Genomic DNA, 18189 nt, shown 5'->3' with positions numbered 1-18189 from the left:
TAAGAGAAATAACAAGTAAATATTTGTATAATCTCAAAGTAAATATCATGAAAATTAATTGATAAAAAAACTAGTAGGATTTCGAGCATCTACAAATATCGACCCTTTGGGCCTCATTTTATTTCGAAGCAATCTATTTGTAATTAAGAAGAATCTGTCACTCAAAAATGCTACCAAAACTATCCATAATATGGAAATATAGCAAATATTTACGCAAAAAGTTACAGATGACATAAGATACGCAATGAATAACAAAATGCTAACCTTGATAACATTACTTGAATTCAGCAGCGCTTTCAACTCTTGTCAATTTTGATATTTTGTTAGCTAGGCTCAAAACACTAAATATGACACAACCGGTTATAAAATGGTTTTGATCGTATTTACGAGCTAGACAACAACGCAATGGTCATCAACCGGAGTTTTATCACCATTACTATTTTCCCCGTTCATCAATTCGCTAGCAGAATGCCTCAATCGTTCATATCATATCTATGAAGGTGATTTAGAACGTTATCTTCATTGCAGACCTGAATGCACCAGTGAAGCAATAAAATCGATGTCTACACTAAATAGCGTGTCATCGTGGACAAAGGAGTATGGTTTACTTATAAACCCATCTAAAACACAAATAATGTTAGCGGGCGTCAAAGATTGCTTAGTAAGTTAGACGCATCTTCTCTTAATCCTCTTAATGTCAGTGGTGCCGATATCCAATACAGGAAATCCATAAAAAGTCTAGGAGTACTTATGGATGAACATCTATGCTGGGGAGCACGTACTAATAAATTAAGCCGCGATATATTTTTCAGACTACACATACTTAGAAGGTTGCAAAAATTCTTACCCATTAACACTAAATGCCAGCTTTAATATTATTGTCGATTAAATTTTATTAATCGTATTGCAAACTCCTTAAAATGAACACGCACAATGTAATAAAATATTCAATATAAATTCGATGTAGTCAATCGATATCGAGGTTTTTCGGCGGTACGTCAAATGAAAAGAAATCGTGTATTGCCTACTATTTTCTGCAATCAGACGTCGCTTAGTACGCAACTGTCGATTTAAATTCAACTACGCCGTATCGTTTTTAGGAGTCAAATTACCGCTGGGATTAAATGGGAATAGGATGGAATCAAATTTCATGTGTAAGTAGCGAATTCACAAAGAATATTATTTAAGAATTCGATTATTTTACCGACTGTCAGACAGTTGAATAAACAAGCGGACATTTTGTAAGTATTGCCAGGGTAGTCTTATTTGTTACCCGGCTGGCTTTCTATTGATAAGCCTCAGAATAATATGAAACTGTAAAATTTTACTCAATTACTAAACTATTATTTATTTTTATAAATAAATAAAAGACGAGTGATACTTTAATCAACAAATTTGGAATATCTAGTGACCGGTTTCATCGCTTTCGCGACATCTTCGAGACTGGTATCTTAATTAAGAAGTTCAATGTATTTATACAAAACTATGTATTTTATTCAAAATCAAAAAGTCAAAAAATGACAAAAATAGTAAAAAAATGTATTTTATAAATTGAAATTTATATAATAAATAACAATGAACTTCGATCAAAAATTTTCACTTACAAACATAAACTATTACAGTGGTGCCTCGCATAACGAACGCCTCGCACAGCGAACGCTGCACACAACGAACTTCCTTTTCGTTCATTTCACGATTCATACAACGAACTTCGCTTCACACAACGAACTTCGCTTCACACAACGAAGTCGCCCACTTCACACGATCACTGCCGATTTATTGCATCCTTCCGCGCAGGCAGTCGTTAGTCACTGAGCAGTACGCTTAACTTACGCACGTGTCGCAGCAATCGTTCATCATTACAACGAAGTCGCCCGATCTTCTACGATCACTGCCGATTAATTGCATCCTCCCGCAGGCAGTCGTTAGACTCGTTAGTCACTGCGTAGTACGCTTAACTTACGCACGTATCGCAGCAATCGTTCTTCATTACGAATTAAATCGCACACGTATCACGGCAGTCGTCCTTTTAAGATAAACTCAAATTTTTTTTTATATGATGGGTTCTAAAAAAAGCAGGAAGGTGATTTCTCTTGAAATGAAACAGGAAATAATTAGAAGGAGTGAATGTGGGGTAAAACAGTGTGACCTCGTCAAAGAGTTTGGCCTCAACAAGACCACCATTTTCACCATTTTGACAAACAAGGATGCAATAAAATCAGCCAAAGTAGCCAAAAAACTCTACACTAGAGCCCTCTTTAATAAAGTGTTTGAAGAATGCGAGTTTGGTGGAGACAATATGACTATCCGAATGTTTTGGAAGGAGAAATTTGATATTTGTATTTTTTTTTTTTGCACCACAACAGGCCAGGAAGCCCAATTACAGTGGTGAATTACATCACAGAACACCCAGGCTTAAGAAAAACCACAATTTTTAATTTTTGTGTTCTCACCGGGAATCGAACCCGGAACCTTCCGTGTGTGAGTCAAGCGTCTTGACCACTACACCACGGAGGCCGCCTAGCCTTTTGGCAATACGACTTATACAGAAGGCCTGGGAAGAAGTGTCACAAAGGACCCTCATTTCTGCTTGGAAGATGCTTGTGCCTTCGTGGATTCAGGAAGAAGCAGTAGTTGATGACACAGAAGTGGTGAAGGACATCATCACAGTGGCCCAAAGGTTGGAATTAGAGGTAGAGGAAGAGGATGTAGAGGAGCTTATTGAGGAACACAAAGAAGAGCTGACAACTGAAGAGCTCCAAACACTTCTGGCCCAACAACAGGACAATGCTCAAAGGGAAGCGTCATCTGATAACGAGGAGCAACAATCAAACAATCAACCAATTCCAACTGCTGACATCAAGAACATCCTGGTCAAATGGAAAGCAGTTCAGGAGTTTACCAATGCCCACTATCCGGATTCCGCTGAAGCAAACAGGATCAACGACCTGTACTCCGATACTCTTGTCCGTTATTTCCGGCAGATGTTGAAGAAAAGAGAGAAACAAACGACTTTGGACAGGTTTTTCACTGCACCATCGGCCAAAAAGCGGAAAATGGATGAAGATGTGCAAGATTCGATTATTTCTTAAAATTAAAAAATGTGTGTTTTTTTCATTATGTTTTTAAATGTATCTAAATAAAAATAATAACAAAAAAATTATCTTTTTTTTATGTCATCTTACCATATTTTATGCTACAGAACGAATTATTTTTTTTAACATGTATTGTTATGGAAAACGCGTTTCACATAACGAACTTTTCGCATAACGAACTTGCTCCTGGAACGAATTAAGTTCGTTGTGTGAGGCACCACTGTATTTCATATTTTTTTTAAATTGGCCCACCGTTATCCCCTCATACCAGCACTTTTGCTGATAGGGAATATTTTGTATGAATGAAATATGTAATGAAATGTAATACGTAATTAAACGGGTAATATAAAACGATGTATTTTGTCATTGATATACTTTTTTTATTCTATACATATTATTATGTCAACCATCACATTGCTTTATTCAATAGCTTTACTCCTGAATAAAAAGGGAGATAAATAAAAATGCAACTGTAATGGTTGTATACGGTTAAGGCAACCGTCATCTGTCATATTCAGCATTACCTCCACGCAACAGTATAGCCGCAAAATACGCCTGCCGATAAAATAATGACGGTCGGATACACCTTTGCCCAAGAGATGTGTCCGGAAAGCCAAATCATATAATTTGTTATTGGCCAACCATCGCGGCTGCTTTAGGAAGCCATCGAACAAGAAAGAAACCCAATAAGTCGGATTAGCTGTCACCCGTCATACCGAGCGGGGCCCACGCGTGAAAGGAAAGCGATATGTGTTGTTCTGCTTTACATAGTGGCATTTTTACTTACTTTTGTATGCAAGCACTTAGTTCAATCGTCAAATTATATTGTAATGTATGAATTTGGTATCCTCGATATACGGACCGCGCTGCTAATATAGATTGATGTCTATCGGAATTTTCTATGAAAAATTATTATTCCTTTCCATTTAGTGTGGTCAATAAAATGATACACCATAGAGTATAAAATTAAAACAGTACTTACCTAAAAGTATAAGCATTCAACGGCGATAAAATTTTAAAGTATATTGCATTATTGTTGGTGGTAGGATTATGTCAAAAGTATACGAGCTTTACATAGGTAGGTACCTGTCTATAATGTTTATGCATTATAACTTTTTTTTCCATAAAATAAGCAAGTATTCATGATTCACCATAAAATCAACATTTGTTTATGTGGGGAACATACGTGGCGATATTTAAAAATATTTCTTTACGAATTTATATAAACTTCAAGTATATTCTTTTGTTTTCTATTCTAGGGTTTCTCAAACAATAATGCACTTTGACAATAATGACCTTTTAGTTCATGCTGGCCAATTCTGAAATGAACGCCATTTTAATTACCGCCTAAAAATAAATCAATTTTAATCATATTTAGCTGAGCCGTTACTAAATACTTAAAATAATATTCCGTCTGTTGTTAATGTCATTTAGGATTCGATACCTTGGGTTGAATTCAAATGACCGAGGGGCAAATAATTTAGAATTTCAAAACCCTTTCTATTGAAAATAATAACTTTAATAATAAAATATTCCATGTTTTCCGCTGGGGAAAAAATAACCCTTTTAATAATAATTAGTAAACTAATGGCCAATAAATAATGTTTGTATTTTAAGAACTTACCGATATAAATAAAAATAACTAAATGAAAACCAAAAATTAATTCCTTTTTTTTTAATTACATACAAACTTCGCTTTTTCGAAATTCATACATCTTCTTTCTTGCGCGCTCCTGTTATTTAAACTTTTGACATATATTCATAAACTCTATTTAACTTTTCCGCCACCATTTTCTAATCCGCGCTTGTGGCACATAAGGCACCGCACCGGTGCTCTAGTCGAAACGTACCAGCGATTAATTATAATACATATGAAGGCAAGATGGGCAGTTTTTACGCTTCAGGTTCCAGTCCAGGAACTATAAAACATAGTAGCGTAGAATCCGAATTAATTTATATTAATTTTTAAAATTGATGTCGTCTAGTTTTAACCTTCTTAGTTTTTCGTTAACTATATTCCTAAAACAGTTATTATTTCTCACAACATAGGTATAACTATCTGCCATTTCGAAAAATGTGTGTACCTACCTGATATTGAAAATTGACATTTAGGTAATTAAGACTAGGATTATGGTATGTGTACTAAAATAAAACATTTCTTTAAATAAACAAGATTTATTAATTTTTCTTAAGTTATCAACCAGATTTTGACAACCCTAAGGCCTATAAATTGCTTGTATAAAAACAAATAAGGTTTGGCGGGTAAATTTGCCCAAATGTTTTTAGACGAATATTTTATTAGTTAGCCATTGAAAATATGCTCAAACGACAATTTTGCCCTTGAATAAATAATTCAATAAAGTAGTTCTTAGAGAAGAACGCCATATGAGCTACAGTTCAACAAATAATGGTTGCGGGCAAATATGGAGGAACATGCAGGGAATTTCGCCCGGCATAAAAAAATTTAATTGCTCGAAATCGCATTTAAATATGACTGAATTTACAATTGTAACCCAATTCAATGATTACCAAGGTCATTCTTCGTAATTAAAAAGTAAAGCATAATTTACATTTTTTTGGAGGAAATTAACATAATTACAAAAAAGTGGGCGAAATTGGACGGTTTCGCGGTATTATTTGTAATTGGTTACATACAAATATTTAATAACATTGAGTAAAATGTTTGACCGTAAAGTTTATGCTTAAAATATTAATAATATAAAAAATAATGATTATTTTGAAAACATGAATACATTAAATAAAAATGTTCCAAAATATATTTTTTTAACCTTTCCCTCACAAAGCATACAATAATTACACATGATCCGAACTGGGGTACCAAACGACCCCAGCGCCTACTTGTATATGGCGTCAGGAGAATAAAACGTTGGAAGTGTATAAACAGACCTCATAAGACCGAGCAATAATTTATTCATTTTTTCAGTTTTATTAACAGTTTTCGCGTTCACATATTTTATTTATTCGCGTATTTTATTCAGTTTTGTTAGTTTGCTGAATGCTTATGTACATTAAGTGAAATTGAACAAATCGGTCTGCGGGCGATTCGAATTCCCCCTTCGGTCCGGCTAGGTGAATATACCGACTGGATTTTGAGGCAATTATCCTCGAAAATATTGAACGCACCATTTGGCTTCAACCAAATTATCTTCAAATTGTACAAAGCACTGCCAACAGTGAAGAATGAAATTAAAAGAAATGAAACGAATTCATTCCGAAGAATGAAATCTTTTTGTTTCACACACCGTAACAATAACCATGGTGCTTAAGAAGTTTTCATCACATTGAGATGAAATTGTTAGTGGCGTATCAGCAATTAATCCATGTAATATTTTGAGGTGAATTTGCTGAATCACCTAATTAGAAACTAAAGTATCAACAAGTAATCTACATATTAAAAAAATCTTCCTTTTTCGTGTTCAACACTCCACACCGTACATGAACGCTGAGAAAACCAAGGCCTTCACCAGTCTCTTTTTTGGTGTTAATGGTTATACTGCGATTCTTCCAAATTTTCACCAGCCGACTCATAGCACTTTTGGCAATACCAACACGTCGCCGTATTTCACCTTCACACCCACCACCATCGCTGATTAGAGAACCTAGATAAATTAAAATGTAGACTCTTTCTAAGTTGCGCAGTAAGGATAATGGCGCTACTTTATAAGCTCGATCAATGATCACAAGCTTAGTTTTGCTCATATTCATTGAGAGTCTTAGGTCTGAACTAGCAGCATCTATTCGGTCAATCAGTTCAACAAATAAAATAACATATAATGAAAAAACATTAAGGTACATAAAAAATAAAATAATGATATTCTTAACTATGTAGTTATGTTATATATTAACTATATATCTATGTACTTAATTTCAAAACAATGTAGTTTTGAAATTGTTTTAAAACGAAAAAGTTATGCTCACATTTCCTAAAAAAAACACTTGGACTCTCCTGTATAATTCCCTTTGCGGCGAACCAATCATTAAGCCTTTTTACCGTCGAAATAACAGTTGTTATAGGCTAAGACCGTATACATTTTTATGTTCCGACTTGTAAAAACAATTATACCTCGAATTCATTCATTGGACGTAGCTGTAGAAATCATAATGGACTCAGTATTGATGTGGACATTTTTAACTGCACGTTGCATTTGAACAGAAAATTTCTTCATGGGTCGATTATTTGGAATAGTTGCTGAATGTGCATCTTGAGTGGTTTATGCTGTGTATATGTGCCGCGTGTAATGTATATGTCTATGTATGTTTTATATGTGCGTTCATGTGTGTGCGTGGATGGCTCGAAGTGTACATTAGTATCTTTATTTATTTTAATTTATTACCTCCATGGAAAACGCAAATGTTAACAATTATTCTTTTCTCACTTGAAATTCTTATTAATTTATTTTTTTGTCACATTTAATGTTTTGCATAATTTATGAAAACTTAATTGGTCTTTTTAAAAAATGAAGCTACGCAATTTTTTTTACTGACTATTGTGCATGATTTTTAGCAATTTAACAGTTACCACTTTCTCACCAATGTGATTTAATGAATGGTGAATTAAATCACGTCTTTTGGAAAAGCTGTATTCACAATCGCAGCATGAGAATGGTTTCTTACCAGTATGAGTCAACGAGTGTCTTTTCAAATTACTTATTTGTGAACATTTATACTGGCACTCTGAGCACGAGAACGGTTTCTCACCAGTATGAGACAAGATGTGCAGTTTTAATAAATCTTTACGTGAACATTTGTATTGACATTCTGAACACGAAAATGGTTTTTCTCCGGTATGAATCAACATGTGTTGATTTAAATTACTTATTCGTGAACATTTGTACTGGCACTCTGAACATGAGAATGGTTTCTCACCGGTATGAGTCAACGAGTGTCTATTTAAATCACTTATATGTGAACATTTATACTGGCACTCTGAGCATGACAATGGTTTCTCACCAGAATGAATCAACATGTGTATTTTCAAACTACTTCTTTGTGAAAACTTATACTGGCACTCTGAGCATGAGAATGGTTTCTCACCGGTATGAGTCAACATGTGTGATTTCAAACTGCTTCTTTGTGAACATTTATATTGGCACTCTGAGCAAAAGAATGGTTTTTCACCAGTATGAGTCAACAAGTGTCTATTTAAATGACTCATTTGTGAAAATTTATACTGACACTCTGTGCACGAGAATGGTTTCTCACCAGTATGAGTTAACATGTGTAATTTCAAACTTCTTCTTTGTGAACATTTATATTGGCACTTTGAACATAAGAATGGTTTCTCACGATTTTCACCAGTGTGAGTCAGCAAGTGTCTATTTAAATGACTTATTTGTGAACATTTATACTGGCACTCTGAGCAAGAGAATGGTTTCTCACCAGTATGAGTCAACATGTGTCGATTTAAATTACTTATTTGTGAACATTTATACTGGCACTCTAAGCATGAGAATGGTTTCTCACGAGTGTGAGTCAGCAAGTGTTTATTTAAATGACTTATTTGTGAACATTTATACTGGCACTCTGAGCAAGAGAATGGTTTATCACCAGTATGAGTCAACATGTGTCTATTTAAATTACGTATTTGTGAACATTTATACTGGCACTCTGAGCATGAGAATGGTTTCTCACCAGTATGACTCAACTTGCTAGTTGTTGAAGAATGAACATCTTTCCGCTTCACCTGTAAACCTGAAACAACAACAAGACCATATAAATAAGACTTTTTCCAAGTGAATGAACAAAAACGTACTGAATTAATACAATAAGACTTTTCCGACCAGCAAACACGAAAATGAGACCATTTCAAGCTTCCGAAAGTAAGGCTGTCTCACCTTATAAGTGATCAGTATGTGTGCGAAACTTGAAGAACATACCAAAGTGTTGAAAGAAAATCAAAAGATTATCACTGACCTGAAAAAAAAGTGCAACGAAAAAGATGAGGTGATCGACAAATTGAACCTTAAAATCGCGACAATCCAGCAAGATAACCGTTCTAAAAATGTGGAAATTTATGGCGTTAAAGTTTCGGAATCTGAGCTACCAGCTCAGAAAATCCTAGAAAAAGTCTGCAATAGTCTTGATATTAACGTTAGTAATTATATTTACCGTAACAAATCCGAAAATCCAAAAAAGGAATAATAAATAATGAATCAATTTAGTGATAGAAACGTTGTTACGCGGGGAGAAATACATGTAATCTAGGCAATGAAAGAGAGATAATGCTTTCTACCCTAAGACGGAGATTCAGTAATTACCTTTTGCCCGGCCAGTCGGTGGAGAACATGAGATTCCGTCTCGGGATATAACGTAAGGGTTCGATGACTTTGAACCTTCCTTCATCAACTCCCGAAGCCACGAGGAACCACAATAAGTAAAAACAGCTTTGATGTTTAAGGCCCGTAAGCCAATTTAATATTGTAAAATAACATAAATACGGATCTACAATTCTCTCCGTTGATTACATGTGAGGGGGGAGGGAAATGGAGGGGGTACCACATACACGCGTATTTCGGATCTAGAAGGATCAGCTAGCTCGGAATTATGGAACGATTTCACCGTGATATGATGCCCGAGGAATCCTGATGACCAAGGCGACCTCGCCTGCTTGTAGGGAAGCTGGAGAGCGGCCTCGTGCTAAGCACGTGGGTTGCAAGAGATGTTATCGAGACTGCAACAGGTGGGAAGTGGCTGGTTCGGAAAATATCCCTTCCTGGAGCTCATCGAGGTCCCCCAGGAGCTATTGGGGTTGCTGATACGCCTTCCCTGGCCCCGGATGGGTCCGATAACGTGCGATGGACGGGTATGATGGCCACGCGTCGCGCGGACAAGGGAAAACAGCCCATAAGGTGCTAGAAATCCCGTGATGAAGCCAGAATTTGCCGAGCAGCCCTTGGGGACACGGATGGGGCGGATTAGGAAAGATGCTGACCAGCGCGGCCCGTGCGTCGTCGCGCGATCAAGTGGGCGTGGAATATGGCTACATCTTCCGGCCGGTGTTCTAGTTAGAAAAGGCTATGCTCGACTCGTGATACACGACGCGGTATATATCAAACTTTGTTACTTTATAACGCACGTTGAAGAATGGAGATGGCGCGATGTTATCGTTTAACGCGGTTCCGCTAGTATGGTTTCGGAGGCCGCGGAGTTCACGGGCAGTGGGAGAACGTCTTTCTCCTATCAAGACTGTCCCGGAACTGTCCCCAAAATGGTTTCAGGATCTTTGAGTCCTTAAAGAGGTATTTGTTAAGTTTACTGTTCTGGAAATTAAGTTATTTTGTTTTGGTATGACTGATTTTTAGTTATAGAAATTGTCGTAAGTGGCGCTGTTGGTCAATTGCGGGAAGATTTGAATAATAATTCTTATGAAATCTGAAGTGTGAAATATAAACATAACAAAGTGCAAGATAAGCTCATAAATCAGAAGAAAACCGCAAATGAGATATTAAATAAAAACGCAGATCCTATCTTCATAAAGGAACATATGACTCCATTCTTTGAGGATTTACTCTAAAAGAAGAAAAATAAACTACCTACCTTTAAATTTGTATGGTTTCGTGGAGGTAAAATACTCGCCAGAAAAAATGAAAATGACAAAAACATATTTCGAATCCAATCAGAAAACATTATAAATATGTTAAAACCATAATTCTTCAGAAATTCCACCAAAATGCAACTAGATAAAAATTGTATACCATTCACGATGGAAGAACTAGACCAAGAAATAAATTTTAAGTTAAAGTTGGCTTGGTAATAAATTCTAAAAAAACTAAAATTGTTTATGTATCCTCACCATATATTGCTAAATGTGAATTCGAAAGAAAAATACGAACTCACATAATTTTTTGTCTTCATTCAAATTCAAATATAGAATCAGATAATTGTTAATGTCCTATTATAGATTTTGTAAATTATCAAAAATATTTAGGATTAATTATTAATCATAAATTTAGTAGGGGTGTTCATATTGATGGAATCTGGGACAGATTAAGATAGTGGCTTAAAGTCATTTATGGAATCAAAAGCATACTACTTTTCAAAACGTTAAGATATAATAATGCCTCGCTTATTGAATCGATTATATCTTACGGAGTTCGTGTCTGGGGTCTCACCTTCCAGTCTCATCTGGGTAAAATTTATGATATTCAGGTGAGACTGTTAAAGGGGATTGTACCAGATAGCGTCATCCGTGAGGCGGAACATATGGGCGAAGGTGTAATTTTTTTAATTTTTTTTTTTTTTTTTAATTCTGTAATGTCCTGCCGGTAAAACAACTTTGTGACTACACATTGGCTGTAGATCACTTTGTTGATCCGGAATATAAAAAAAGAGTTTTGCACACAAACAACACTAGATTAAAAACTAAGGGCTCCCTTGTCGTTCCGCGAATTACAAAATACTTCGGAGAACGAACATTACATTGCGTTATTCCGAGGTTGTTCAATGATCTCCGACAAACCATTATAAACAGGAAGGGTTTTCGAACGAGAAAAAAGGACTGAAGGAAAATCTAATCAATACTTTATAGTGCCTGTTAATAAATAAATTTGTATAGTATAAATAAAATTATGTAAAATAAACCTGCCATAAAAAAAGTGAGTCCCACCGAAAAGTCTTCAGACTTAGTGGGTAACATATTGTAACATGTATTTTAAAATATAAAATAAACGCTGTTCTGGAGCACTAAAACTGAAATCATCATCATTCCATGTCCGCTCCCTAGTTGGAGCATATGGTATCTACTAAGAGCCTCGGCTGCCAGCTCCTGTGCGTCTCTCAAGAACGTCGAAAAACTAATGCCCTGTAAAGTAGGCAAACGTGGTTAAGGCTCTCTGGAGGCATCCGCAGTATATGCTCCAGTCATCGGTATCGCCTCCGCTCGATGACAGTAGTCATCGGAGCGTGCTGTGTTTGTTCACTTATTACGAAGCCGAACCACCGCATTTTTACTTACTTGAGGTGATTTCTTTTCTGCGAGAAGATTCCAAACATTCTTGTTTGATGTCAGGATAATCTATATCCATCTCCGTAAAGATAATTATATCACTGGTTATCCTAGGCTGGTCAGTACTGGTCCCCAAGTCAGCCTTCACGGTAGCGACACCTGGCTCCTCGCTTCCGTGAGAACATGGCGCCCCTTCCTCAGGATAAAGATTATCTCCTTTTACATCACAAGTCTGTGGCTCAGCTTTTACTGTAGCAACACCTGGCTCCTCACTTCTGTGGGAACAAGGTGCCCCTTCCTCAGCATAAAGAATATCTCCTTTTACATCGTTAGTCTCCGGCTCAACCTTCACGGTAGCAATACCTGGCTTCTGGTTTCTGTGGGGATATGGCACACCTTCCCCAGTACGGAGAATATCTCCTTCTGCATCGCCAGTCCCCGGTTCAGCCTTGATATTCACCGAAGCTATTTCCATTGTTTATCCTAAGAGAAATAACAAGTAAATATTTGTATAATCTCAAAGTAAATATCATGAAAATTAATTGATAAAAAAACTAGTAGGATTTCGAGCATCTACAAATATCGACCCTTTGGGCCTCATTTTATTTCGAAGCAATCTATTTGTAATTAAGAAGAATCTGTCACTCAAAAATGCTACCAAAACTATCCATAATATGGAAATATAGCAAATATTTACGCAAAAAGTTACAGATGACATAAGATACGCAATGAATAACAAAATGCTAACCTTGATAACATTACTTGAATTCAGCAGCGCTTTCAACTCTTGTCAATTTTGATATTTTGTTAGCTAGGCTCAAAACACTAAATATGACACAACCGGTTATAAAATGGTTTTGATCGTATTTACGAGCTAGACAACAACGCAATGGTCATCAACCGGAGTTTTATCACAATTACTATTTTCCCTGTTCATCAATTCGCTAGCAGAATGCCTCAATCGTTCATATCATATCTATGAAGGTGATTTAGAACGTTATCTTCATTGCAGACCTGAATGCACCAGTGAAGCAATAAAATCGATGTCTACACTAAATAGCGTGTCATCGTGGACAAAGGAGTATGGTTTACTTATAAACCCATCTAAAACACAAATAATGTTAGCGGGCGTCAAAGATTGCTTAGTAAGTTAGACGCATCTTCTCTTAATCCTCTTAATGTCAGTGGTGCCGATATCCAATACAGGAAATCCATAAAAAGTCTAGGAGTACTTATGGATGAACATCTATGCTGGGGAGCACGTACTAATAAATTAAGCCGCGATATATTTTTCAGACTACGCATACTTAGAAGGTTGCAAAAATTCTTACCCATTAACACTAAATGCCAGCTTTAATATTATTGTCGATTAAATTTTATTAATCGTATTGCAAACTCCTTAAAATGAACACGCACAATGTAATAAAATATTCAATATAAATTCGATGTAGTCAATCGATATCGAGGTTTTTCGGCGGTACGTCAAATGAAAAGAAATCGTGTATTGCCTACTATTTTCTGCAATCAGACGTCGCTTAGTACGCAACTGTCGATTTAAATTCAACTACGCCGTATCGTTTTTAGGAGTCAAATTACCGCTGGGATTAAATGGGAATAGGATGGAATCAAATTTCATGTGTAAGTAGCGAATTCACAAAGAATATTATTTAAGAATTCGATTATTTTACCGACTGTCAGACAGTTGAATAAACAAGCGGACATTTTGTAAGTATTGCCAGGGTAGTCTTATTTGTTACCCGGCTGGCTTTCTATTGATAAGCCTCAGAATAATATGAAACTGTAAAATTTTACTCAATTACTAAACTATTATTTATTTTTATAAATAAATAAAAGACGAGTGATACTTTAATCCACAAATTTGGAATATCTAGTGACCGGTTTCATCGCTTTCGCGACATCTTCGAGACTGGTATCTTAATTAAGAAGTTCAATGTATTTATACAAAACTATGTATTTTATTCAAAATCAAAAAGTCAAAAAATGACAAAAATAGTAAAAAAATGTATTTTATAAATTGAAATTTATATAATAAATAACAATGAACTTCGATCAAAAATTTTCACTTACAAACATAAACTATTACAGTGGTGCCTCGCATAACGAACGCCTCGCACAGCGAACGCTGCACACAACGAACTTCCTTTTCGTTCATTTCACGATTCATACAACGAACTTCGCTTCACACAACGAACTTCGCTTCACACAACGAAGTCGCCCACTTCACACGATCACTGCCGATTTATTGCATCCTTCCGCGCAGGCAGTCGTTAGTCACTGAGCAGTACGCTTAACTTACGCACGTGTCGCAGCAATCGTTCATCATTACAACGAAGTCGCCCGATCTTCTACGATCACTGCCGATTAATTGCATCCTCCCGCAGGCAGTCGTTAGACTCGTTAGTCACTGCGTAGTACGCTTAACTTACGCACGTATCGCAGCAATCGTTCTTCATTACGAATTAAATCGCACACGTATCACGGCAGTCGTCCTTTTAAGATAAACTCAAATTTTTTTTTATATGATGGGTTCTAAAAAAAGCAGGAAGGTGATTTCTCTTGAAATGAAACAGGAAATAATTAGAAGGAGTGAATGTGGGGTAAAACAGTGTGACCTCGTCAAAGAGTTTGGCCTCGACAAGACCACCATTTTCACCATTTTGACAAACAAGGATGCAATAAAATCAGCCAAAGTAGCCAAAAAACTCTACACTAGAGCCCTCTTTAATAAAGTGTTTGAAGAATGCGAGTTTGGTGGAGACAATATGACTATCCGAATGTTTTGGAAGGAGAAATTTGATATTTGTATTTTTTTTTTTTGCACCACAACAGGCCAGGAAGCCCAATTACAGTGGTGAATTACATCACAGAACACCCAGGCTTAAGAAAAACCACAATTTTTAATTTTTGTGTTCTCACCGGGAATCGAACCCGGAACCTTCCGTGTGTGAGTCAAGCGTCTTGACCACTACACCACGGAGGCCGCCTAGCCTTTTGGCAATACGACTTATACAGAAGGCCTGGGAAGAAGTGTCACAAAGGACCCTCATTTCTCCTTGGAAGATGCTTGTGCCTTCGTGGATTCAGGAAGAAGCAGTAGTTGATGACACAGAAGTGGTGAAGGACATCATCACAGTGGCCCAAAGGTTGGAATTAGAGGTAGAGGAAGAGGATGTAGAGGAGCTTATTGAGGAACACAAAGAAGAGCTGACAACTGAAGAGCTCCAAACACTTCTGGCCCAACAACAGGACAATGCTCAAAGGGAAGCGTCATCTGATAACGAGGAGCAACAATCAAACAATCAACCAATTCCAACTGCTGACATCAAGAACATCCTGGTCAAATGGAAAGCAGTTCAGGAGTTTACCAATGCCCACTATCCGGATTCCGCTGAAGCAAACAGGATCAACGACCTGTACTCCGATACTCTTGTCCGTTATTTCCGGCAGATGTTGAAGAAAAGAGAGAAACAAACGACTTTGGACAGGTTTTTCACTGCACCATCGGCCAAAAAGCGGAAAATGGATGAAGATGTGCAAGATTCGATTATTTCTTAAAATTAAAAAATGTGTGTTTTTTTCATTATGTTTTTAGATGTATCTAAATAAAAATAATAACAAAAAATTTATCTTTTTTTTATGTCATCTTACCATATTTTATGCTACAGAACGAATTATTTTTTTTAACATGTATTGTTATGGAAAACGCGTTTCACATAACGAACTTTTCGCATAACGAACTTGCTCCTGGAACGAATTAAGTTCGTTGTGTGAGGCACCACTGTATTTCATATTTTTTTTAAATTGGCCCACCGTTATCCCCTCATACCAGCACTTTTGCTGATAGGGAATATTTTGTATGAATGAAATATGTAATGAAATGTAATACGTAATTAAACGGGTAATATAAAACGATGTATTTTGTCATTGATATACTTTTTTTATTCTATACATATTATTATGTCAACCATCACATTGCTTTATTCAATAGCTTTACTCCTGAATAAAAAGGGAGATAAATAAAAATGCAACTGTAATGGTTGTATACGGTTAAGGCAACCGTCATCTGTCATATTCAGCATTACCTCCACGCAACAGTATAGCCGCAAAATACGCCTGCCGATAAAATAATGACGGTCGGATACACCTTTGCCCAAGAGATGTGTCCGGAAAGCCAAATCATATAATTTGTTATTGGCCAACCATCGCGGCTGCTTTAGGAAGCCATCGAACAAGAAAGAAACCCAATAAGTCGGATTAGCTGTCACCCGTCATACCGAGCGGGGCCCACGCGTGAAAGGAAAGCGATATGTGTTGTTCTGCTTTACATAGTGGCATTTTTACTTACTTTTGTATGCAAGCACTTAGTTCAATCGTCAAATTATATTGTAATGTATGAATTTGGTATCCTCGATATACGGACCGCGCTGCTAATATAGATTGATGTCTATCGGAATTTTCTATGAAAAATTATTATTCCTTTCCATTTAGTGTGGTCAATAAAATGATACACCATAGAGTATAAAATTAAAACAGTACCTACCTAAAAGTATAAGCATTCAACGGCGATAAAATTTTAAAGTATATTGCATTATTGTTGGTGGTAGGATTATGTCAAAAGTATACGAGCTTTACATAGGTAGGTACCTGTCTATAATGTTTATGCATTATAACTTTTTTTTCCATAAAATAAGCAAGTATTCATGATTCACCATAAAATCAACATTTGTTTATGTGGGGAACATACGTGGCGATATTTAAAAATATTTCTTTACAAATTTATATAAACTTCAAGTATATTCTTTTGTTTTCTATTCTAGGGTTTCTCAAACAATAATGCACTTTGACAATAATGACCTTTTAGTTCATGCTGGCCAATTCTGAAATGAACGCCATTTTAATTACCGCCTAAAAATAAATCAATTTTAATCATATTTAGCTGAGCCGTTACTAAATACTTAAAATAATATTCCGTCTGTTGTTAATGTCATTTAGGATTCGATACCTTGGGTTGAATTCAAATGACCGAGGGGCAAATAATTTAGAATTTCAAAACCCTTTCTATTGAAAATAATAACTTTAATAATAAAATATTCCATGTTTTCCGCTGGGGAAAAAATAACCCTTTTAATAATAATTAGTAAACTAATGGCCAATAAATAATGTTTGTATTTTAAGAACTTACCGATATAAATAAAAATAACTAAATGAAAACCAAAAATTAATTCCTTTTTTTTTAATTACATACAAACTTCGCTTTTTCGAAATTCATACATCTTCTTTCGTGCGCGCTCCTGTTATTTAAACTTTTGACATATATTCATAAACTCTATTTAACTTTTCCGCCACCATTTTCTAATCCGCGCTTGTGGCACATAAGGCACCGCACCGGTGCTCTAGTCGAAACGTACCAGCGATTAATTATAATACATATGAAGGCAAGATGGGCAGTTTTTACGCTTCAGGTTCCAGTCCAGGAACTATAAAACATAGTAGCGTAGAATCCGAATTAATTTATATTAATTTTTAAAATTGATGTCGTCTAGTTTTAACCTTCTTAGTTTTTCGTTAACTATATTCCTAAAACAGTTATTATTTCTCACAACATAGGTATAACTATCTGCCATTTCGAAAAATGTGTGTACCTACCTGATATTGAAAATTGACATTTAGGTAATTAAGACTAGGATTATGGTATGTGTACTAAAATAAAACATTTCTTTAAATAAACAAGATTTATTAATTTTTCTTAAGTTATCAACCAGATTTTGACAACCCTAAGGCCTATAAATTGCTTGTATAAAAACAAATAAGGTTTGGCGGGTAAATTTGCCCAAATGTTTTTAGACGAATATTTTATTAGTTAGCCATTGAAAATATGCTCAAACGACAATTTTGCCCTTGAATAAATAATTCAATAAAGTAGTTCTTAGAGAAGAACGCCATATGAGCTACAGTTCAACAAATAATGGTTGCGGGCAAATATGGAGGAACATGCAGGGAATTTCGCCCGGCATAAAAAAATTTAATTGCTCGAAATCGCATTTAAATATGACTGAATTTACAATTGTAACCCAATTCAATGATTACCAAGGTCATTCTTCGTAATTA

The 18189-nt window shown here is 35.8% G+C and overlaps 1 protein-coding gene across 3 annotated transcripts; it reads right to left on the bottom strand.

Moving 5' to 3' along the window:
* Nucleotides 1-7428: 7428 nt before the first annotated feature.
* Nucleotides 7429-16548, bottom strand: LOC148270850 (uncharacterized). Of its 3 annotated transcripts, none has more exons than XR_015825262.1 (3): nucleotides 16427-16530; nucleotides 12070-12543; nucleotides 7429-8807 (listed from the first exon to the last, which is right to left on the bottom strand). XR_015825262.1 is itself a non-coding variant. In XM_088242134.1 (2 exons), exon 2 carries the CDS (start codon nucleotides 12533-12535, stop codon nucleotides 12062-12064), a length of 474 nt encoding a protein of 157 aa, XP_088098260.1. In that variant the 5' UTR covers nucleotides 12536-12543; nucleotides 16427-16548; the 3' UTR covers nucleotides 11331-12061. The 3 variants fall into 3 exon arrangements, 1 of the variants encoding a protein (XP_088098260.1); XR_015825263.1 differs by lacking the exon at nucleotides 16427-16530 and adding an exon at nucleotides 13392-13481; XM_088242134.1 differs by lacking the exon at nucleotides 7429-8807 and having other exon boundaries at nucleotides 11331-12543; nucleotides 16427-16548.
* Nucleotides 16549-18189: the final 1641 nt, after the last annotated feature.

Source organism: Micrasema longulum, unplaced genomic scaffold (genome assembly GCF_059751315.1).
Source record: "Micrasema longulum isolate JH-2025_06_02 unplaced genomic scaffold, ASM5975131v1 h1tg003340l, whole genome shotgun sequence".
Classification (NCBI taxonomy): Eukaryota; Metazoa; Arthropoda; class Insecta; order Trichoptera; family Brachycentridae; genus Micrasema; species Micrasema longulum.
Note: the sequence above shows the minus strand (reverse complement) of the source record. Positions and strands in the feature narration are given on the sequence as shown.